The 20,660-nt window shown below is 38.1% G+C and overlaps 1 protein-coding gene across 1 annotated transcript in view; it reads left to right on the top strand.

Annotated features, from left to right (window-relative positions):
• The window catches only part of udt (protein undicht), a 226,866-nt gene that overhangs the window by 59,695 nt on the left and 146,511 nt on the right, over positions 1–20,660 (top strand). Inside the window, exon 7 of the mRNA XM_090411198.1 lies at positions 8,669–8,774. Within this exon, the coding sequence (XP_090267324.1) occupies positions 8,669–8,774 (106 nt within the window). The remainder of the gene's footprint in view (positions 1–8,668; positions 8,775–20,660) is intronic.

Below are 20,660 nucleotides of genomic sequence, written 5' to 3'. Positions count from 1 at the left end.
TATGAAAGGATAGATGATGAATGGTGGTATATACTTTTTCTCGTAAATATTTTGAAATTGTATAATAAACACTTACATATATTATTATTATTATCAAAAATAAATGCATAAAGGAGAATTCACAAAACACAAACTCAATTTACGAACGGGAATTTGGAAACGATTTTATTTACTCAACAATGTCTGTATTCATTAAAACACAAACACGTTATCAAAACTCCTGAACTGGGTATTTGAATAAACATTAATGCCTTATTTTTTGGCAAATTTCCAAGAACTTGCAACATTAAGTTCTTGGAAATGCAACATTGTTGCACTATCGATAAATACAAAAATTCGTCGCGACGGCTACATTCTCTGGTCATTTGATCGACTACGAGTGGTAATATTAGTGTTACATTTTTTTTGTTCAGGATTTCATTTGATAATAGGTAAGTTGTAGGTAATATAGGAAAATTTTCTTTAATATATGTTTTTATTCGTATTTTTCTTTTTTTTTTTTTAATAATTAAAATAATTTTAATCAGGGTTAGAGTTTTGCAGTCGAAAAAGCTGTTAGTTGAAAAAATGAAATAGAAGAAAACTTCTAAAACATTAAAAGAACAAAATTTGAAAAAGCAGAAACAAAGCCAGCTGAAGATACAATAGAACTTTGTGAAGAATCACATTTTTCATAAAGCGAGCCGGTTGTTAAAAGTTTACCAACACACCACTGGTTTCCACTTCCCCCCTGCCAATTTTTTTTATGTAAGATTTTGAAAAACAAGCTCTTGACTCACTCATTCTCTCAAACTTTCTATCTGATTAAGATACGTAGATGATGTTTTTTCTATTTGGTCTCAAGGCCCAGACACATTAGATACTTTTCTATGTCACCTCAATGGTCTTTACCCTAGAATCCCATTTACAGTGGAAAGGGAAACTAATAATAGTCTAGCCTTTCTAGATACCTTGGTCAACTCCCTACCTAATGGTAACTTGTCCTTTTCAGGTTTGGGGATGCTTAAGGGTCAAAGTTGTATAACTGAGAGGAGACCTACACATAGCCTTCAAAGGAATGCAGAGAACTGACCAGGGCTTCTGATCCAATGTCCAATCCTCACATTCGCGTGGTGAGGATTGGACATTGGCACCCTATTAGGTATCTACCTGGATACTGAACGAATGAGGATGTCAATTTGAGATTTAGCCAACCAACTTGTGGTATTATTAGCTTAAACCACAAATAAAATGATGGTACAACGACAGAATTTCATGCCAGATAGGGCATTGCCTGGTTAAACAAGGCCCCCATTGTTTTTGCCAGGGAACCAGGGCAGACAGTGAAAAGTCAGCTACTGGAAAAAATTCTGAAACACACCAACTCAACATCATCAGAGTTTAAGATTGGAACTATCAGCATAAGCCTGAATAGCAAAGAAATGGAGCTGGCTGAGGAATTAGAGAAGTACCAGATCAACATTATAGCGGTTACTGAAACAAAAATGACAAAAACTGGGGAGAACTTTCTGAGCAATAAATACAAAATGTTATATTCAGGCAATAACAATTAGGGAAAAGAAGGAGTAGCTATAATATTCAACACTAAATATGAGGCTAATCTTCTTGAATGGTGAGCAGTATCAAGTAGAGTGATGTGGACAGATATCAGAATGAGGAACTGGACAATAAGACTTATTTATACCTATGGTCCCACAGAAGATTCTACTAAGGTAGAAATGGAGGAATTTTTTGAGGTTTTAGATAAATCAACTAACACAATGAAAAAAGAAAAGTTGGTCCTTGTTGGGGATCTAAATAGCCAAGTAGAAATGATTGTCAGACATGCAAAAATGTTTTGGGAAAATTTGGAGACAAGAGCAAAGCTGACAATAATGGCAAATACCTGGATTTCTGCTCAGGACATGGACTGGTTATTACTAACACAATGTATCAATATAAAAATGTGCATAAATTCACATGGAGAGAAGAGGCAAGGAACAAGAAAGTTCTCATTGACTGTGTTATTGTTGATAGTGATGTTTTCTCTCTAGTTCAGGATACTAGAATGTACAGAGGATTTCAAATTGGAAGTGATCACCATTTAGTCTTGAGCAGGATAAAATTGAATTTCATATTGAAAAGAAGAACATTTAAGAAATTTTTAAAGCGAATGAAAGTTGAGCAGCTCTCAGATGTGAACTGTAGACTAAAATACACAAACATTATTCAAGAAAAAACGAAAGTGTTTTGGAACAGGAACCAAACCTTGGAGATTCAGTGGCAAGCCATGAAGAAACATTGATTGATTCAGCCAGAGAGGCATGTGATGAGGTTGTCTGCAAGGATAGAAAAATCAGAACTCCATGGTGGACACAGGAAGTTAAAAAGGCAGTGAAGGAAAAGATGAAAGCATATCAAAAGTTCCTGTCAAATAAGTCAGCTTGTGCTCTTAGAGAATACAGAGACAAATGTAAGAAAGCTAAACATTGTGTAAAACTAGCTAAACAAAAGTCATGGAAAGACTTTGGCAAGAACATAGGAAATAAATATCAGGAAGGAGGCAAAATATTCTGGGGACTGTTGAAAAAGCTCAGAAATAGAGGAAAGAGTGTGATAAAAGTAATTAGTGATGATAAAGGTGACATGAAAACTGGAGAAAAAGATGTTCTTAATTTATAGAGTAATTATTTCGAAAAAATGCTAAATAAAACCAGCAGTGACATGACAGTGGTAAAAAACACTCAACAGGCATCAGTCAGAAATATCCACACTTGAAGTAGAAAAAGCCATCAAAAGCTTGATATGTGGAAAGGCAGCAGGAGTAGATGATATTCGAACAGAAATACTCAAGTATGGAAGTATAAAAGTCGTGCAGTGACTGTACTGTCAAGTTCAGAAGGCCTGGACAGAGGCACGAATTCCAGATGATTGGAGTAGAGTTCTCATAGTACCTATGTACAGAAAGGGAAATATCTAAATGTTAGAATTACAGAGGTATTTCTCCACTGAGTGTTCCTTGTAGATTTATGCAGGTATACTTGAGAAACGTTTGAGAAGGATTGTGGAAGGGAAGGAAGCTTGGTGAAGAACAAGCTGGATTCAGGCCAAACAGAGGCTGCCAGGATCAGATTTTCCTTCAATGACAAATAGTTGAGAAATTATGGGAATATAACAAAGATCTGTACTTAAATTCTGTAGATCTAGAAAAGGCATATGATAAGTGCCAAGAGGAAAGCTATTCAAAACCCTCTAGTTATATGGTGTCGATGGAGCATTATATCAAGCAATACTTAGTCTTTATTGAGTTGTAAGCCAGCAGTTAGAATTGAAGGAAGTACAGGAAGATGGTTTCATGTTAAATCTGGTGTTAGACAAGGATGTACATTATCCCCTCTGTTATTCATTATCTGTATGGATCATATTATGAAGGAAAGTGGTATTAAACCCGATGTCAAAATTGGAGATGTTAATCTCAGCTCTTTACTTTATGCAGATGATGTACTAGATTTATTTAAAAGTGTAACAAGTCTGGAAGATTCTCTGACTAAATTGAATAACTGTTGTAATAAATTTGGTATGAAAGTCAGCAATAGCAAATCAAAGACAATGAAAATGGTCAGAGACATTGAAAATATCAACTGCATTGTGGATGGAGAACCTATAGAACAAGTAAAACATTTCAGTTAATTAGGCACAATTTTTAGTGAAGATGGTAAAATTAAATATGGAAATAGATAACAGAATAAACAGTTGGTATGGTAGGAAGTCAACTGAATAAATTTATATGGAATAAGAGAGAAATTAGTCAAAACGCTAAATTAGCTGTATACAAGACAGCGTCAAACCAATTTTAACTTATGGATCTGAGAGCTGGTTTAGAAATAAAGCACTTAACCTAAGACTAGAGACCACAGATATGAGATTCCTGAGAAAAATTAGGGATGTGAACAGATGCAATATCATATTAAAAACAAGGATATTAGGAAAGATCATAATGTCATGCTAACTTGACATTGTTAGCATCCAGGAATGCATTAGCGGAGCTAATCTCAGTTGATATGGTCACTTAATCAGAATGGGAGAGGAAAGATTAGCAAAACGAGTGTTCTCTGCCAGGTTGGCAGGGAGAAAAGACCCAAAGGAAGATCAACATATAGCTGGATTGATAAAAGTACCTTAGAAGACAGAAATGTAAGATCTGATAATGTTTGAGTCTTGACAGATAACAGATTGATTTGGAGGAAACTTGTTGATACGAAGTTTGTAATGATGTAAGTTCTTCATGTAGTACTATCATAATATTCTGTACACCCGTTGAGGATACATATCAGGAATTTGATGATGCATATTATTATACTGATACCGATAATAAAACTTATTTTTTCAATTAATTTATGTTTATGTATAAATTTATTTATTATTATTATTTTATTTTATTCATCAGAGGATGGGCTAATGTAAATGATTAACAAAGCATTTAGATTTATCTTACTTTTGCGTAGCGTCATGTAGTTTGTATCCTGGGGATATGGATGTTTCCTCAGAAATAGCATGTGCGTGCACACACACACACACACACACACACCATATTTACTTGAATATGATTTGCACTTTTTTTCCAAAAATTAAAGTTAAAAAAGTGTGGTATGAGATATATTCAGGAATTTTCGGAAACTAAAGTTTTTTCAGGAAAAAATTAAATTGATAATTCTCAGTATTCATTATAATTTATAATTGCTCACATTATTTATAAAATGAATGGATTTAAATTTTAATTATCAATGTTATTTATGCAATTCTGTAATTTAAATTAAAACAAACAGTTTCATTATTGCTTGTCCTTTTATCATTTATTAATCATAAGATCACCTTGATTTAAAAAAAAACTGAAAACGGGTATGACTTATAAAGAATATACTATTCACTATCACTACTACTACTGGTCTCGCATATGATTGGTGCGGTATTAACAAAAGATCGTGCAACTCAACAACAAAGGCAAGCTGATGATGATTGTTGAGTTGAAATGCTGATTCTCTTCAACTGAATTCCAAAATATCTGAAATGTCTGTAATAATATTCACCATCTATTTCTTAAAGGTATATGGGAAATGTTTTAATTTTTTTTTTCGTAAAGTAAAATCAGGTTTGTGAGATGGAGTTATATTTGAGTAAATACTATGTGTGTGTGTGTGTGTGTGTGTGTGTGTGTGTGTGTGTGTGTAATCTGTTTAGAATCAAAAATTCCTTCCCCCAAATAACATCAAAGATATTATTCACTATCTCAGGAGAAATCAAAAACTTATGAGATACTTTTAAATTAAAATAAGGAAATTCAATATTTGCTGTTAAAAGCTCTGTAGCTAGTCTCTTGATTAAAGATGCTTTTCAGAGTCACAGATGAATCTAAATTTTTCACTTCCACTTGTAAGCCATCCTCTAAAAAAAAAAAAAAAAAAAAAAAAAAAAAAAAAAAAAAATTCTATGTTATAACAGAACATGGGCTTCATTCATTCAATAGTATTCAAATTCAGTATCTTGCATAGAATTCCTGAAATAATTGCATCTACAATATTCAAAGATCGAGTTACTAAGGTAGTCAAACATTTAGTATAGAAAATATGAGTTAAATTTCTATTTTTTTGCCATTCTCTGATTATTATTTCTGAAACCTATGAGTTCCAGAAACAGTATTCAGAAACATACTCTCATTTGAATTCCTGTACTTGCTAACATTAGAAGAGGGGGAAATTAGATTTTACATCTTATTTATTGAGTTTGAAAAATCAGCTGGACAAAATCTTGATTTGCTGCCCATTTCATTACATCTGTAACAATGCAGATTCTCTCGTATCAGTTGCTGTCTTTTAACCTTAGCAAAAGATTTATCAGATTACTTATATTTCTCCCTTAAAAATTTTCTTGAACCCTTTTAAAAGTTTTAATCATTGACAGTAACTGTCCTTGAAGTTTTATAAGAGACTCAAAATTTGCATCCACCTTTTTTTTTTTTTTCCAATTCCTCTGTCTGACTATTCCTTTCAAGGCAGATGCAGAAAAATTCCTACTTTCTAATTTTTCTGAAGAATTAGAATATTTTGAAGATTTAACTGTTTCAATTGGATAAAACTCTTTGTCATTTAAAGGATGACATTCCACACCAGATTTGCTTCACCTTATGTAGTGTCTAAAGTTTTTTCCATTGTATCAATACCCTTCTTTATGAACATTCCTTTTCATTTCAGGTTTCAAACCATTTTTAACTTGATGAAAAAGTTCTTTCTAAAAATCATTATCACAATCCTTTGCATCAAATTTATAAATGGTATGAGTCTATCATAAAACTGAGGTACAGTTTCGGATCTGATTTTTCTTTCATCTGATCTGATCTTTGTGCTAGAATTATAGGTCATCATTTATAATTCTAGCACAAAGATCAGATCTAAAACTCTCTTTTGTGCCCTCCTTTATGTACTGCCTGAGATATTGTCTCTCAAGAACTTGAGAAATTAATTTTCCTTATTCCCAAATGCTATTGCTTCATTCCAATCTATACCACCATAATTAAGATCACCCCTAATAATCACCCTTTCCTTGTTCACTAACTAAATTTGCTTACACATTTCTTTATCTCCAATCTCCAAATTCCTGGCCCTATAGCAACATCCAACTATGGACATAATTCCCTTGTTGTTATCAGCAACACTCCCCCCCCCCCCGCACTTCTTGTCCTTTCTGTCCTCATGAAAAACACTGTACCCTTCCATTTCTAATCCTGTTAGGATATAGTCTTCATTCATCCATATTTCACTTATTCCAATGATTTCGGAAGAGTGAATTCAATCAGTGAAACGCTTTCATTTACCTTATTTCTGATACTCTTGGCATTTGTAAATAAACGCAGCAATTCTCTTTTTTTTAGGTTCTTAACCAGTCCTATCCAAGCCAGTTGTTGGTTGCGATTTCCCCATCTCACCTACCCTTGCATCACCACTTACACGTATATCCTCTCGGTCTCAACTTCCCAACCCACATCACAGTATATTCCATTTCTATGCTGATCATCCCCATATATACATTCACTACCACTTCCAACATTCACTCTTCCCATCCACTTGTGCTACCTTTGTTTCCCTGTTCCTCTTGCACTCCCATCTCAGACTACTACTGTTTCCATTGTCAAACACTCCAGTCTCTTCAATACCACTCTCCTGATCTTTTATTTCATCTCTTACTGCAGATCTCTTGCTTGTATCACACACACACACACACACACACACACACACACACATGCTGCACTTCCATCTAGCAACAGTTTCTCCAATTCACTCACTCCAAAGCCATTCAAATGCAATCCATCATGCCTCTGTAGTTCTAGTCCTCCCTCAGATACATGCCGTACATCCACAAACTGCACTCTCTTCTACTCACACAGATGATTCTAGCTCTCTGTCTCAGCTCATCATTGTCATACCTTGGCAACACTGACAACCTTTCCCACTATACTGTTATCTTTCACTCTCCTCAATAACCTCCTGATATTTGCCTTTACATTCTCCTTATTCCCCACAACCACTAATTCTTTTGCTCATCTCCTCATGTCTAAAGCATGAATTATCTTGCTCATTCTCCCTTCTGTACAGCAGATCTTTTGGACTCTCATTATCTAATCCTCAATTGAATCCCTGTACACTACCTTTCTCGAATCACTAGTCACCTCTTTTCCCCTGTTTTCTTTCATTCTGTTTTTTGCACAGTTGCATTTGTTTTCACTAAACATCTTATATCATTCAACATATTCCCCATTTCATTTTTCATTTTAAATAACTCTTTTTGTCCGTACAGTTAGCCTTGTGGCTGTGCACTTCACACAAATATGCCTGGGGAAGGAGTGTCCTAGGATCGATTCCTGTCAGTGACGTGAGCAGCTGAAGGATCTTCCTCAGCCATAGTCAAGTTAGCCGGTCTTGGACATGGACAGTAGGTTTTTCCCCAGTTTATCCTGGGGTTTCTCAAGGCAAACTGGCCTTGAGAACTCATAGGATACACCGGGGGATAGGGCTTGACCACCTTATCCTGTGAACAGTTTGAGGTCCAATGATTAATAAAACCCTAGACACCGCAAGGTAAAAGAGGATATAAAGAAGATGAGAAAATAATGTTTTTTCAAATCTTGCTTTCTGGCAATTTCAATGTCACTGCAGTTTAAAAAAATCATGGATTAGATTTCTTATTGATAATTGTATTAATTATTGATAATACACATGAATTGTGGTTTTTCTTTCCACAGTTTATTGCTTCTCTTATAAATAAGTGTGGCTTTCATATTTTCAGTTCAGAGATAAAATTAAGCAATACCAGACAATTATAGCCAATATAGTGCATCTCTGTTGCATGTTATATATACATATTAGTCTCAGGAAAGGTGATAATCTTATCCCACCCTTTGTCTTCAGGATCTCGACATAAATCTGTTAAAAAAAAATTTAACCAGATAAAGGTTAAAATTGATGAAATTTTTCTACTATGTTGTGATTTCTTATTTCATGCTTGGATTGTCATGTGCTTGGTATTGGAATAATTGATACTCTTATTCTTCAAAATATTTTTAATGTAATATAACTAGTAATAAGACATTTATTTACTCTTTAATTTTTTTTTTAAATTGCAATTTTCCTTTTTATAGCTAGCCAACAGAGATGATGACTTTTATCTGTCAGTGTCTATTACTGCTGAATGCAACACTTTGAAAACTCCACAGGAAGGCCCTGAAAGATTACATTTGGAACCAGGTATGGGCATACTGAAACAGTTAAGTCATCTTCTTTAATTAGTTAAATATCTTTAAATGCTTCACTGTGTGGCATCATGGCGAACTAAAATTCCTTGTCTTAAATATCTCAATTTAACCATTTTCTGTTTATAAGCTTATTGTTTTAAAAATAGAAAAATAAAACTTCTCCAGTATATGTGATCTGAAGTTCAGCCTTTATATTTCAGTGTTTTATATACAAGGTGTCTAGTGGGTAACTCAGGAGCACATCAGTGCCATGTGTGAGGTGCAGGTAAGGTTGAGAAAGAAGAAATCTGTTGACATTTTCCTTAAAAAGCTGGAGATCGAAGTTGTTGGGAAAAATGAGTAAGACTGTTCCAGAGGACAGAGGTAATGGAATATATTAAGAAGAAGAGAAATGGATTTGATGAGTTTGCAGTTATACCCAAATAGGATGTTGGACAGCTGCTCCTCTTGTTTTAACAGACCCAACAATAAGTAGAGGAATGTTTGCCAGTTCACTGGAGCAGTGAACTGAACAGAAGAAGAGAGACAGGGCTGAAACATTGAATCTGTGAAATAGAGGTTGAAGTGACGGACAGGTTATATATGAGCTGAATTGCTCTCCTCTGGATAGTATCAAGAATTTTTAGTGAATTTTTATGTGCACAAATGTGTGAACAGTGTTCTAAGGATGAGTGGATTTGGGATTTATATTGGATTAGTAGCTGAGTGGATGTAAAATAGCTTCAGTAGAAAAGAATACCAAGTTTTGTAGAGACTGGGGAAGCTGTTGATGTGACTTGTTTGTGCCAGGAGAGGATGGAGGTAAATGTCAGTCTAAACAGAGATATCTGATTTGGACCTATCAAGCATGTGCAAAGATATCTTCATAAGTAAGGAACTAGCCTTTATCTCACAGATAAAAACAGAGATCCTATATGCTTTCCAGCTGTGTCATGCAGACTACAGAGAAGAATATACAAAATAGCATGAGTAACCTATTATATGTGTATACGAATACTTCTTCTTCTGCAGCTTTTCCCACTTAAGTAGGGTCACTGTTTGTAGTGAGTCTCCTCTACAACCTCCTGTCTTGGGCTGCAGCTTCATCCTCAAGTCCTCCTCCACCGTCTCCCTCCATCTTTTCTTTGGCCGCCTGCGCTTCCTCCTCCCCTGCACATACATCTATATGACCTTTCTTCCCACATAATCTTCCTCCCTCCTCATCACATGACCAAACCATCTCAACCTTGCCTCCTGTATCTTTGTTCCTAAGTTCGTAACTTTCACTGTTCCCCTTACATAGTTATTTCTCAGACAATCCTTTCTGGTCACACTGCACATCCACCTAAGCATTCTCATCTCTGCTACCTCCATCCTGCTGATGTTGTTTTTCCTCAGGGCCACAGTTTTCCATAGCATATATCATAACTGGTCTCACTACTGTCCTGTAGATTTTGCATTTTAGATTGATCGGCACCCTCTTATCGCTATCTCTATCCTGCATCCCACTTCCTTCTCAGCTTCACCATCCTCTTTCATTGTCGAACCTAAGTATCTAAAGTCACTGACCTTCCTGATGACATTTCCTTCCAGCTCCAGATCTGTCTCCTGGCTGCCATCCACTTTGTAACACACATATACTCTGTCTTACTTCTGCTCAGTCTCATACCTCTCTCCCGTCCAACTTTCCAGTTTAGCTGCCACTTCTCTTGATTTTGCACACAGCATGATGTCATCTGCATACAACGTAATCCAAGGCACGTCTTCTCTCACCTCCATAACCACCTCCATCACAATATTAAACAGGAACAGACTTAATGCTGACTCTTGATGCAAGCCAACTGTCACTGGAAAACTTTGTCTCTCCCAGGCAGGTTCGAACTCTTGTCTTCACATTTCTGTACATCTCCTACACCAGCCTGGCATATTTCTCCCTCAGACACCTCCAGACTTCTTGTCTTGGCACTCTATCATACGCTTTCTCCAGATCAATAAATACCAGATGTAGCTCCTTTTGCTTCTCTCGAAACTTTTCCATCATCTGTCGTGACCCAAAGATAGCATCTGTCATCGATCGACCAAGCATGAAGCCAAATTGCTCCTTTGCAATCTCCACCTCCTTCCTCAGTCTTCCATCAAGAACCCTCTCTAGGATTTTCATTGTGTGGGACATCAACTTTATTCCTCTGTAATTCTTACAGTCTTGTGCATCCCCTTTACTCTTGTAGGTGGGGACAAGAGTACTTTCCTCCATTCCTCGGGTATATTTTCCTGTTGACAAACTTTTATTAACAGGTCCCACAGCAGGTCAATTCCCTCTTCCCCCAGTGCCTTCCATGCCTCCACTGGGATCTTGTCAGGGCCCGCCGATTTTCCATTCTTTATCCTCTTTATGGCCTCCTTCACTTCCACTCTACTAATGTTCTGCACCATCCCCTCATAAGGCTCCCCATCTTCTCTATGAGTCCTTGCATTTTCTTCATTCAAATGCCCTTCAAAGTATATTCTCCATCTGTTTCTTATATCCACATCTCTTCTTAATACCCTTCCTCCAGAGTCTTTGATCTGCCTCACATGTATAATGTCCTTTGATGCCTTTTTTCCTACATTTTTCCAATCGATAAATCTTTCTCTGTCCTTTGTTTCTAATTGATCATAAAGATCTTGATATGCCATGGCCTTTGTCTGTGCAACAACTCTCTTGGCTTCTTGCTTTTTCTCTCTATCCTCTTCCACTCTTGACTCGTCCCTCTTCTGCTTTGCCTTCCTCTTAGCCGTCACTGCTTCTTGTACATTATTAATCCACCACCAACCCTCCTTTAGCTCTCTAATCTTTCCTGATGTTTCACCAAGCACCTTAATTGCACAGCTTAGAATTGTTTTTGAATTATGTCTCCACCAATCTTGTACACTTTCTAGTCCATCCAAAATCCTCTCTAACACCTTCTCCCTAAAACAGTTCCCCACACTCTCTTCTTTTATGCGAAATTACTTAATTTTCTTTCTCCCATGGCTTCCAAAGGTTCTTATCTTCGACTTTATTTTATAGTCTGTGCACAGCAGTCGGTGTTGCTGCACCACTTGATCTGTTGGGATTACCTTACAATTTGTTACTGCCTTAAGATGTTTTCTTCTAGTTAAAATGTAGTCAATCTGCGAACTGTTGTTACCACTCCTAAATGTTATCAAATGCTCTTCCCTCTTAAAAAGGAGTTTGCAATTGCCAGATCAAACGCTACAGCAAAGTCCAAAATCCTCTCACCTTCCTGGTTCATCATTCCCACTCCATGGCCATCATGCACCCTTTCACAGTCCCTATTCTGTCTCCCTATGTGTCTGTTCAAGTCTCCTCCGATAATCACCATCTCATTTTCTTCCGTTCCCTCATTTCTTCATCTAGCATGTTCCAGAATTCATCTTTCTCTTCTGCTGTACAGCCAACTTGTGGGGCGTATACACATAAGACGACCAGTTGCTCTTCTCCAAGACCCAGTTTCATTCACATGATCCTGTCATTCCTCCTACCCACTTCCAATACTTTGCCCTTCATTCTGCCACACACCACAATTCTGACACCATTTCTTTCCTCTTTATTCACTCCAGAGTAGAACAATTTATACCTGTCTCCTAGTTCCTTTGCCTTTTCCACCTTGTCTCCTGCATGCAAAAAATGTCCAACTTTCTCTTCCTCATCATGTTGCCACCTCTCTTCCCCTTCCAGTCATGTTTCCAATATTCAATGTTCCCACTTGCAACATTCTCTCCATTTGCTGGGCTCTCTTCTTTAACCACACACCTGCCCTTGATGCGGTAGCCCTTGTCCACTTCTCACAGTTGTAGGGTGATGTGGCAGCTCGTTGCTTAAGGGGGTTTGCCCAATCCCTTATATCACTTTCTTTTCGAATCATTTGATCATAGCTAGAGCTGGCAGTGAAGTTTTACAACCGGATGCCCTTCCTGCCGTCAAATCTCGCCATTTATCTGGGCTTCGGACCAGCACCTATTGGAGCTAGCTTGTCCCCTTTGGTGGCTGCAATAGGCAAAATGACATAGCAAGATAGGAAAGATTCACCCCTAGCTCTCGAATACTCTAATAGCATTGGGGGTAAGGAGCAAGAAGAGAAGAAAGAAGCAAAGAAAGAAGGGGAGGGACCAGTCTACAGATAATATAACAGATGTACCTTACATGAAGTAAGGCATGGTCCAGAATCAGGTACCTTGGGTTTGCCATGCCCCTACTCACTAAAGTGAGCCCATGAGGAATGTATACGAATACTAGGAGTATAAAAAAAACATAGGTCAGTTTTGTCGCCTTAGCGAATATGTTGGGACTTCTGACTGTATAGGCATTACTGAGACCTGGCTGACAGAGGCAGACATACTAGCTGGCATTGAGTGTAAAGGGTACAGTATTTTTAGGAAGGATAGGCAGACAAGAATTGTTGAGGAGGGGGGGAGGAGATGTGCTGCTAATGATATTGGATGACTTGAATCCAGTTAGAGTTGAGAATTATGACTGCAATACTAGCAACAGTTTTTCACATGGCAGTGAGTTTGAAGCCATCTGGTGTGAGGTGGAGTCTAACAAGATCAAACACAAATGTTATAGACCTAGTGGATTGGTTGCTGGTGATAATGAAATGCATCACCAAATAAAGATGATCGGTGCAAACCAAGTAATCATAATGGTGGACTTTAATTCTCTGAACATTGATTCGGTAATAGTAAAATCTCATAGAAGATTGCAACTGAATTTATTGACCTGTTCTGAGATAACTCCCTCAAACATCATGTGACAGAAGGAACTCTAGATCAGACAGTGCTAGATCTGATTGTAATGTCAGAATGGTTTTCAGTTAAAAATGTAGCTATTTTGCCTCTGGTTGGTGATGGTGGTCATGTGGTACTCACTTGGGAAGTGGCTAAGTTTATGAAGTTTCCATTCATAAAAGGCGCAGAACTCAGCATACTTTTTATTTAGTCATAAGTTCTTGCTTTTATAGTTCAGCATGCAACTAAGACCAATTCAGGAGTGTGCTGGATTCTGTACCATGGTATGAGTTGTTGGATGTGAAGGCTATCTATCAACAGTGCATAGGAAATGTTTAAAAAATACTTGAATGATGCAATATCAGAATGTTTCCCTAAAGCTTGAAGAATAAATAGGACATGAAATGGATGTGTAATCTTATTAAGCAAGAGATTCGTAAGAGAAGCACATGATGTGAAAGGAATACTGTGTGCCTGAGGAGGATGTAAGTTATGAAAATTATAAGCAACAGGCCCGAAGAGTCATAACTGTTGTCAAGAAAGCTAAGTTTGAGTATGAAAAGAAATTGGCTCTGCAAACTAAAGACAACTCAAAAGAATTTTGTCGTTATGCTGGAAGTAAAAGAAAGAATGAATATGAAAGAATAACTTGACTAAATGCAGATGTGTGCAGGTGACAGATGGAGAAGAGATTTTTCAAATAATGAGTGCTCAATTTTGTTAAAAGCTATCAACTTGGTGTATGCAACATTGCACTCACTGCTACTTCTTCACTGGATCAAAGAAACTCAGGTATATGAAGAGGAAGTATTAGAGCTATTGCACAAACCGAATAAGTATTCGGCAATAGCAATAGACTAATAGGATATCAGCACAGATGCTAAAAGAGCATTTGGCTGAACTGACTATTCCTTTGACCAGAATATATAATTTGAGTCTCAGAACAGGGAAGATTCCACAGGAGTGGAAAGAATGTATAATAATCCCGTTGCATGGGGATGGTGCAAAGACTGATTTATCAAACTCTTGATTTATCGCTATTTCTGAAGTGGTGGTGAAGATTTTGGAAAAGTTATTTAGAGCTTGCATTCAGGAATGGGTTGACAGAGATCTACTTTGCAATGAACAGCATGGGTTTAGCAAGGTAAGGTCATGTTTAAGCAACCTGATCACATTCTGTAATAATGTTATACTGAACTAGACAAGGAGACCGGGTTACTTTTGGATTTTGCTAAGGCTTTTGATAGAATATATATCATGGAAGACTGTTGCATAAATTGGAGAATATGGCTTGGTTTATAAAATATTGGCATGGATAAGAGGAAGCAGCTAACAGATATCAAAAAGTGGTATATAGGGGATGCGAGTCTGCAAGATTTAAGGATGTTTTTTTTCTGGAGCCAGGAAACTTGTCGAGTGTGAATCCAGATGTCTGTTTCTTGTTTGGAGGTGATCCTGCCACCTTTCTCAGTGGTGTCCTCAGGAAGAAAGTGAAAAGAAAGCTCTCCAAGGACTGTCATCAACCCATTTCTTCAAGTTCTCATCATGCTTGTTCCGGCAGTCAAGAAGTTCCCAATCTCAGACACTTCGTATGTCAGGTCTGCAATCATGCATTCTCCACAGCAATCGGCCTTGGCGTGCATTGCGCCTCGAAACATCCAGCCGAAGCCAATGCTACAATAAGAACGGAGCGTGTCAAAGCATGTTGGACTGCCGAAGAAGAAAAGATCCTCACCACTCATGGGATCGAGTTGACGACTCGAGGGATAAAGAAAATCAATGAGGCTTTATTTAAGGTGTTCCCATTAAGATCCTTGGATGCCATCAAGTGTCATAGACAGAAAACCTTAGTTCAAGAATTGGCAGCCCGCCCACCACAGGTAGGGACAGGTAATGTCTCCGTATCTCCTGTCCCTGCCTCTCCATCTTCCAGCCACGATCCTGCTGTTGAAGAAGAGGCTTTGATTCTCAGACTGACATCATCTCTAGATAATCCTCCTCTTCCGGAATATAACCATCAAATTCTTAAATCTCTCATCCAGACTCACCTTCTGGGAATGGATATCACAGATCAGTTGAATGACTATCTCCATGCTGAATTCTCTGAACACTTCATACCTTGTCAACATCAGCCTACATCTCATTCTACAATGACTTTGTCAAATAGGAAACAGAGGAAGGGCCTATGCAGCTATGCAAGCCCTCTATAAAAAGAATAGAGGGCAGTGTGCCAAAATCATCCTTGACGGTGCTTCCTCTCCACCTCTAGCAGACTTACATGATGATTTTGTTAAATTATGGAGTAAAGTCTTTTCTGCTCCACCTCCACACTTCCCTGATTATGATGACCAACCTATGATATTGAGGTCCATTCCTGCCTTTCAAATATACCAGCCTGTCTCCATCCAGGAGATTAAAGCAGCTCTTCCATCCAATTTCTCTGCCTCCGGACCTGATGGCTTTCCTGCATCTAGGCTTCGGAAGGTGCCGTTGAAGATTCTTCAGGACTTAGTGGTCATTCTCCTTTCCAGTAAAGTAATACCACCATACCTATGTGCTTCAAGAACTATCTTCATTCTTAAGAAAGAAACTTCAAGCTGTGCATCAGACTTTAGACCTACTACCATCTCCCCTGTGATACTTACTCTATCATAAAATCTCAGTTAAACGACTTCAGCAACATATACAGCATGATTATAGACAGAGAGCTTTTGTCCCTTCGGACAGCTGTGCCAAGAATATATATATATATATATTTTCTTTCTTCTCTTTTCTCTGATTCCTGATGCCACCTTAAGCCTCTATATATGGCATGGCTGGACCTCTAAAAGGCCTTTGATAACGTCTCCCTTTCCTGCTCTCCTTCGAGCGCTGTCTATTGCTGGATGTCCAGAACCCTTTCTTTCCTATGTTATGGAGCTATACTTGGATAGCTTCATCACTATCACTACAGGTCCCGTGCAACTTCTATTCCCACAGTGCAGGAATAGAAGTTGGTGATCTTCTATCTCCCCTTTTATTTAACTGCGTCATAAATGAGTTTCTTCACTCTCTTCTTAGCCATATAAGCTACTCTCTAGGCACTTCTTCCTTTAATGCTATGGCTTTTGCAGACGATCTTATTCTCATAGCCTCTACTAAGATAGGCTTGCAGGAACTCCTTGACCGGGCAGTTGACTTGTCTATTCGAGGCCTTTCTATTAATGTAGAGAAGTCCTGCTCTTTAGCTCTTGTCCCCTCTGGTCGTGACAAGAAGCTTAAGGTCGAGACTGTAGAGTTTTCCCTGCACGGGAGGCTATTGCATGCTTTGACCATCCTGGAAGAGTGGAGATACCTCAGTATCATGTTCACCCCAAAGGGAAGGTCTTCTGTCCCTTCTATCCTAGAAGCTGGGATCGCTTCTTTGAGGAAAGCTCCTCTTAAGTCCCAGCAAAGACTGTTTCTCCTTTTTTACTATCTCCTACCTCACTTTTACCACAAGTTGGGGCATGGTAGGACATATATCTCGGTACTGTCCCAAATGGACAAGGCTTTCCGTTCAGCCATGAGATCATGGCTCCGACTGCTGCCTGACACTCCTACTGCATTTTTCCATGTGAGGGTGAAGGATGGTGGGCTTGGGGTTCCATCACTTAGATGGCTGATCCCATGCCTGCGGCTGTCAAGAATCATGAGGTTAGAACTATCTTCTTCCCCTGTCTGCAGAGAAGTTTCTATAGCCATTAATACAAGAAGACTTTAGGCGGGCTAAAGGCTGGTCCCATTATCAGGGTACCTTGATTAAGTCAATGCCTGCAGAACACAAGTGTGGGCATCTCTGTTGCACTGTTCTGTAGATGATGCTCCTTTAAAAGAATCATATCTGGTGCCTCCCCAGCATGATTGGGTAAGGGATAGCACCAGACTCCTCCTTGGGTTCAAGTATATTGACCTTATCAGGACGAGGATCAATGCCCTACCTACTCGAGCCCACACAGCTCGATGGGTCAGTGACGACTCAAACTGTAGGGCTGGCTGCGACTAGAGTGAGACATTGTCTCATATAGCCAAGTGTTGCTTCCGCACCCATGGGGGTCCACGTGCGGAGGCATGATGCCGTGATCTCTATTATGAACAACCGCTTTAAGAACAAAGGTTGGGAGACTGTAGTGGAACCACATCATAGGACCTCCACAGGTTTGCGTAAGCCACACTTAGTGATTAAAAGAGATGGTAACATTTGGGTAGTTGATGACCAGGTGGTGGGAACAGATGCCCACTAGCCTATAGCCATAATAATAAAGTGAACTACTATAAAAAATAACCAAGATCTAGTTAGTAAGATACGGGGGGGGGGAGATCATGGGGCAACTCTGAGGTTTACCAGCACCACCATCTCTTTACATGCTGTATGGAGCACAGATAGTTATAAGGACTTAAAACAGCTTGGGCTTATGCAGAAGGATATAAAAGTTCTTTCCTTGAGGGCCCTACAGGGTACACTGGTGGCATGGTGTTGCCACCAGAGAATCACTACAATGATAACTAGAACAGGCATAGAGTAAAACACATGTAAAGGCTTAGGCCTATATCAAGTCTGGACGTGATGTAAGGGTAGTGCTGTCCATAACCAGTACAAAGATTAATAAAAAATAAAAAAATAATAAAAATAACAGTTGCATACTACAAGGATCAGAACTTGGTCCACTGTTATTCAATCTGTACAATAATCACATTGGGAAGGATTTCACATGTTACATATAGCTATTTGCTGGTATGCAGTACTAGCAGAATGATTTGAATATGCTGGAATTGTGGGCATGTGAAAATGGCTATAAGTTCAGCGTGAGTAAATGTAAAGTCATTCACTTTGGTGTGATTAGATATCATGTCATATTATATTGTTGGGATTATGCCAGAAGAAACAGATCAGGCTAGAGATCTTGTAGATTTAGTAGGTAGGGCATTGATGTTCAGGAGGTCATATAGCAGAGATTTCAATTACAACTCAGAGGATATTGCAATACTGAAATGAATCTTGACATGTAAAGATAAGGAAGTCATTTTGTCTCTTTACAAGGCCTTGATAAGACCTCACTGGGACTATTGCACACAGGTTTGGTCTGTTAGTTTTTGTGCTTCTTTGCACTTTCTCTCTCTTATATAGTGGAGAGAGTGCAAAGGAGATTGTTAAAAATTATATCAGGATTATGGATTGATTATGAAGACAAGTTGAGTATTTGTAGACTGTAGAAAAAGGGGGTAATATGATTGAGACTTACAAACTTCTGTTATGGTCATATAGGATGCCAGTAGATGGAATTTTTCATTTTATAGAGGGTGGGGAAAGGTCATGAGAGCATCCCTGAAAGTTGAGAATGCTGTCAAGAAGGGGTGAAAGCTAGATTTTTCCCTCATAGCGTGATGTGTAATCGATGGATTGTCATTGGATGTGTTGTGTATACGAGTATTGTGAATGAATTCCAGAATGGATATGGTAGCTGGTGCTGTGATATGTCGGCTTTCTCGAAAATCCCTAACTCCCTGGAGATCTCTCTCAACAATAAATACATGTATGTCAGATTTAGCTAATCAAAAATTATCTACTTTTAATCATCTTCAGTGAATCAAGATTGAAAATAGCATGCTTTCTGATTGGAAGTTATACACAGTGCTTTTATGGGATGGTACGCAACACTATGTATGGCATACCAGAACCTTTATCAAGAGTGACACATGACACACGGATGTGGTTTGGTTTTATTCAATTTTTTCTATTAGCAAAGAATGCATACCAGCACCTGTTTTCCAATTAAAAAAAAAAAAAAAAACTACACCACCTCCCCCCCCCCCCCCTGCACACACAGGTTGGGCCATAAATCATAATGAGTTTAAGCATTTCAATATTTTTGGTGGTAACTTTTTTATGCTATAACTTATTATTTTTGAATAACTTTTATATTTGTTAATTATTTTATTATTTTTTCTGTTATAATGAAATACAGAACTTGGAGATTTTTTATTAGTTATGAGAACCCACTTATTTTAAATCCCTTTGTGACTTATTGGCCAACCTGTATTAATCTCAAAGAACCTATAAGCACATCATTGCTTTGTGTGGAGTGCAGATGAGGAATTTGCACTCCACACAAAGCAATGATTTGCTTATAGGTCTTTGAGCTTTCAGGCATGAGATTAATAGTGGAGGGCACATAGATGCTTAATGAAGTGAAACAGTACTAAGAAAGGATTTAAACTGTTATTTAATATTGGAAGAATTAAATAACGTTTTTAATCCTTTCTTAGTATTGTTTCACTCCATTAATCCTCTAACATGAGTGATGCACATGTTTCTCCAAACCTTTCCATAACACATGTCTAGTGGTTGATGATATATATGCTAAGAAGTCAGCTGTGGAACTTAAATCGCAAAATCCACTGGTGGAGCTGATTAACTAGTGGGTCTCTAGGTAGCAGAGAAGTTGACTGTTAACTTTTTCCATAATTTTGGAGAGGATTGAGGTGATGACGATTTACCAGTAGTTTGATGGTAAACTTATGTTTTCTTTTTTTTAGATTAGGCTAAATATATGCTTGCTTTCAAGCATTAATTGCCAGCTTAGGATACAAGATTGTAGAGACAATATAGGACAGGTATTAGCACTGGAGTATAATGTTTGTGTACAGGTGGAGAGATGCCATGACCCAGAAGACTTGTTAGCATCTGGGTTGTTTTAGTATTCTTCTGATGTCTTTTTTTAACCAAAACACCAGAAGGCATACATTGCTCAGATTCTGGTATGGTAGAAAACAATTTGCCTTGGTGATCTATGCAGGAGTTGGAAGAAAAGAGTGATGAAAGAAGGTTAGCTTTATTTTGGGTGCTGTGACAGTGTTGCAGTCTGGATGAGAGAGGAGGTGGAATAGGTGAGCAGAAGTTGACTTCAGTACCAACCTCTGCTCAGCTATGCTAGGGAGGATACCAGAAGGCACAACTTCCATTTGGACACAAGGGAGTTTTTTTTGCTAATTAACCTTTATGAAGTCATATTTGCTGATTTGCATTTCTTGTTTGCTTCGGCATTGACTGGGTATAAAACTGGGGTTCTTGATGCAAGCCACCTGTAGTAAGCTGAATTTTTTTCTTTAA

Source organism: Typopeltis vanoorti, chromosome 21, assembly GCF_054136105.1.
Source record: "Typopeltis vanoorti isolate ZY-2024b chromosome 21, IOZ_Tvanoo_1.0, whole genome shotgun sequence".
In the NCBI taxonomy this organism is placed as follows: Eukaryota; Metazoa; Arthropoda; class Arachnida; order Uropygi; family Thelyphonidae; genus Typopeltis; species Typopeltis vanoorti.
This window is presented reverse-complemented; position numbering and strand designations above follow the sequence as displayed.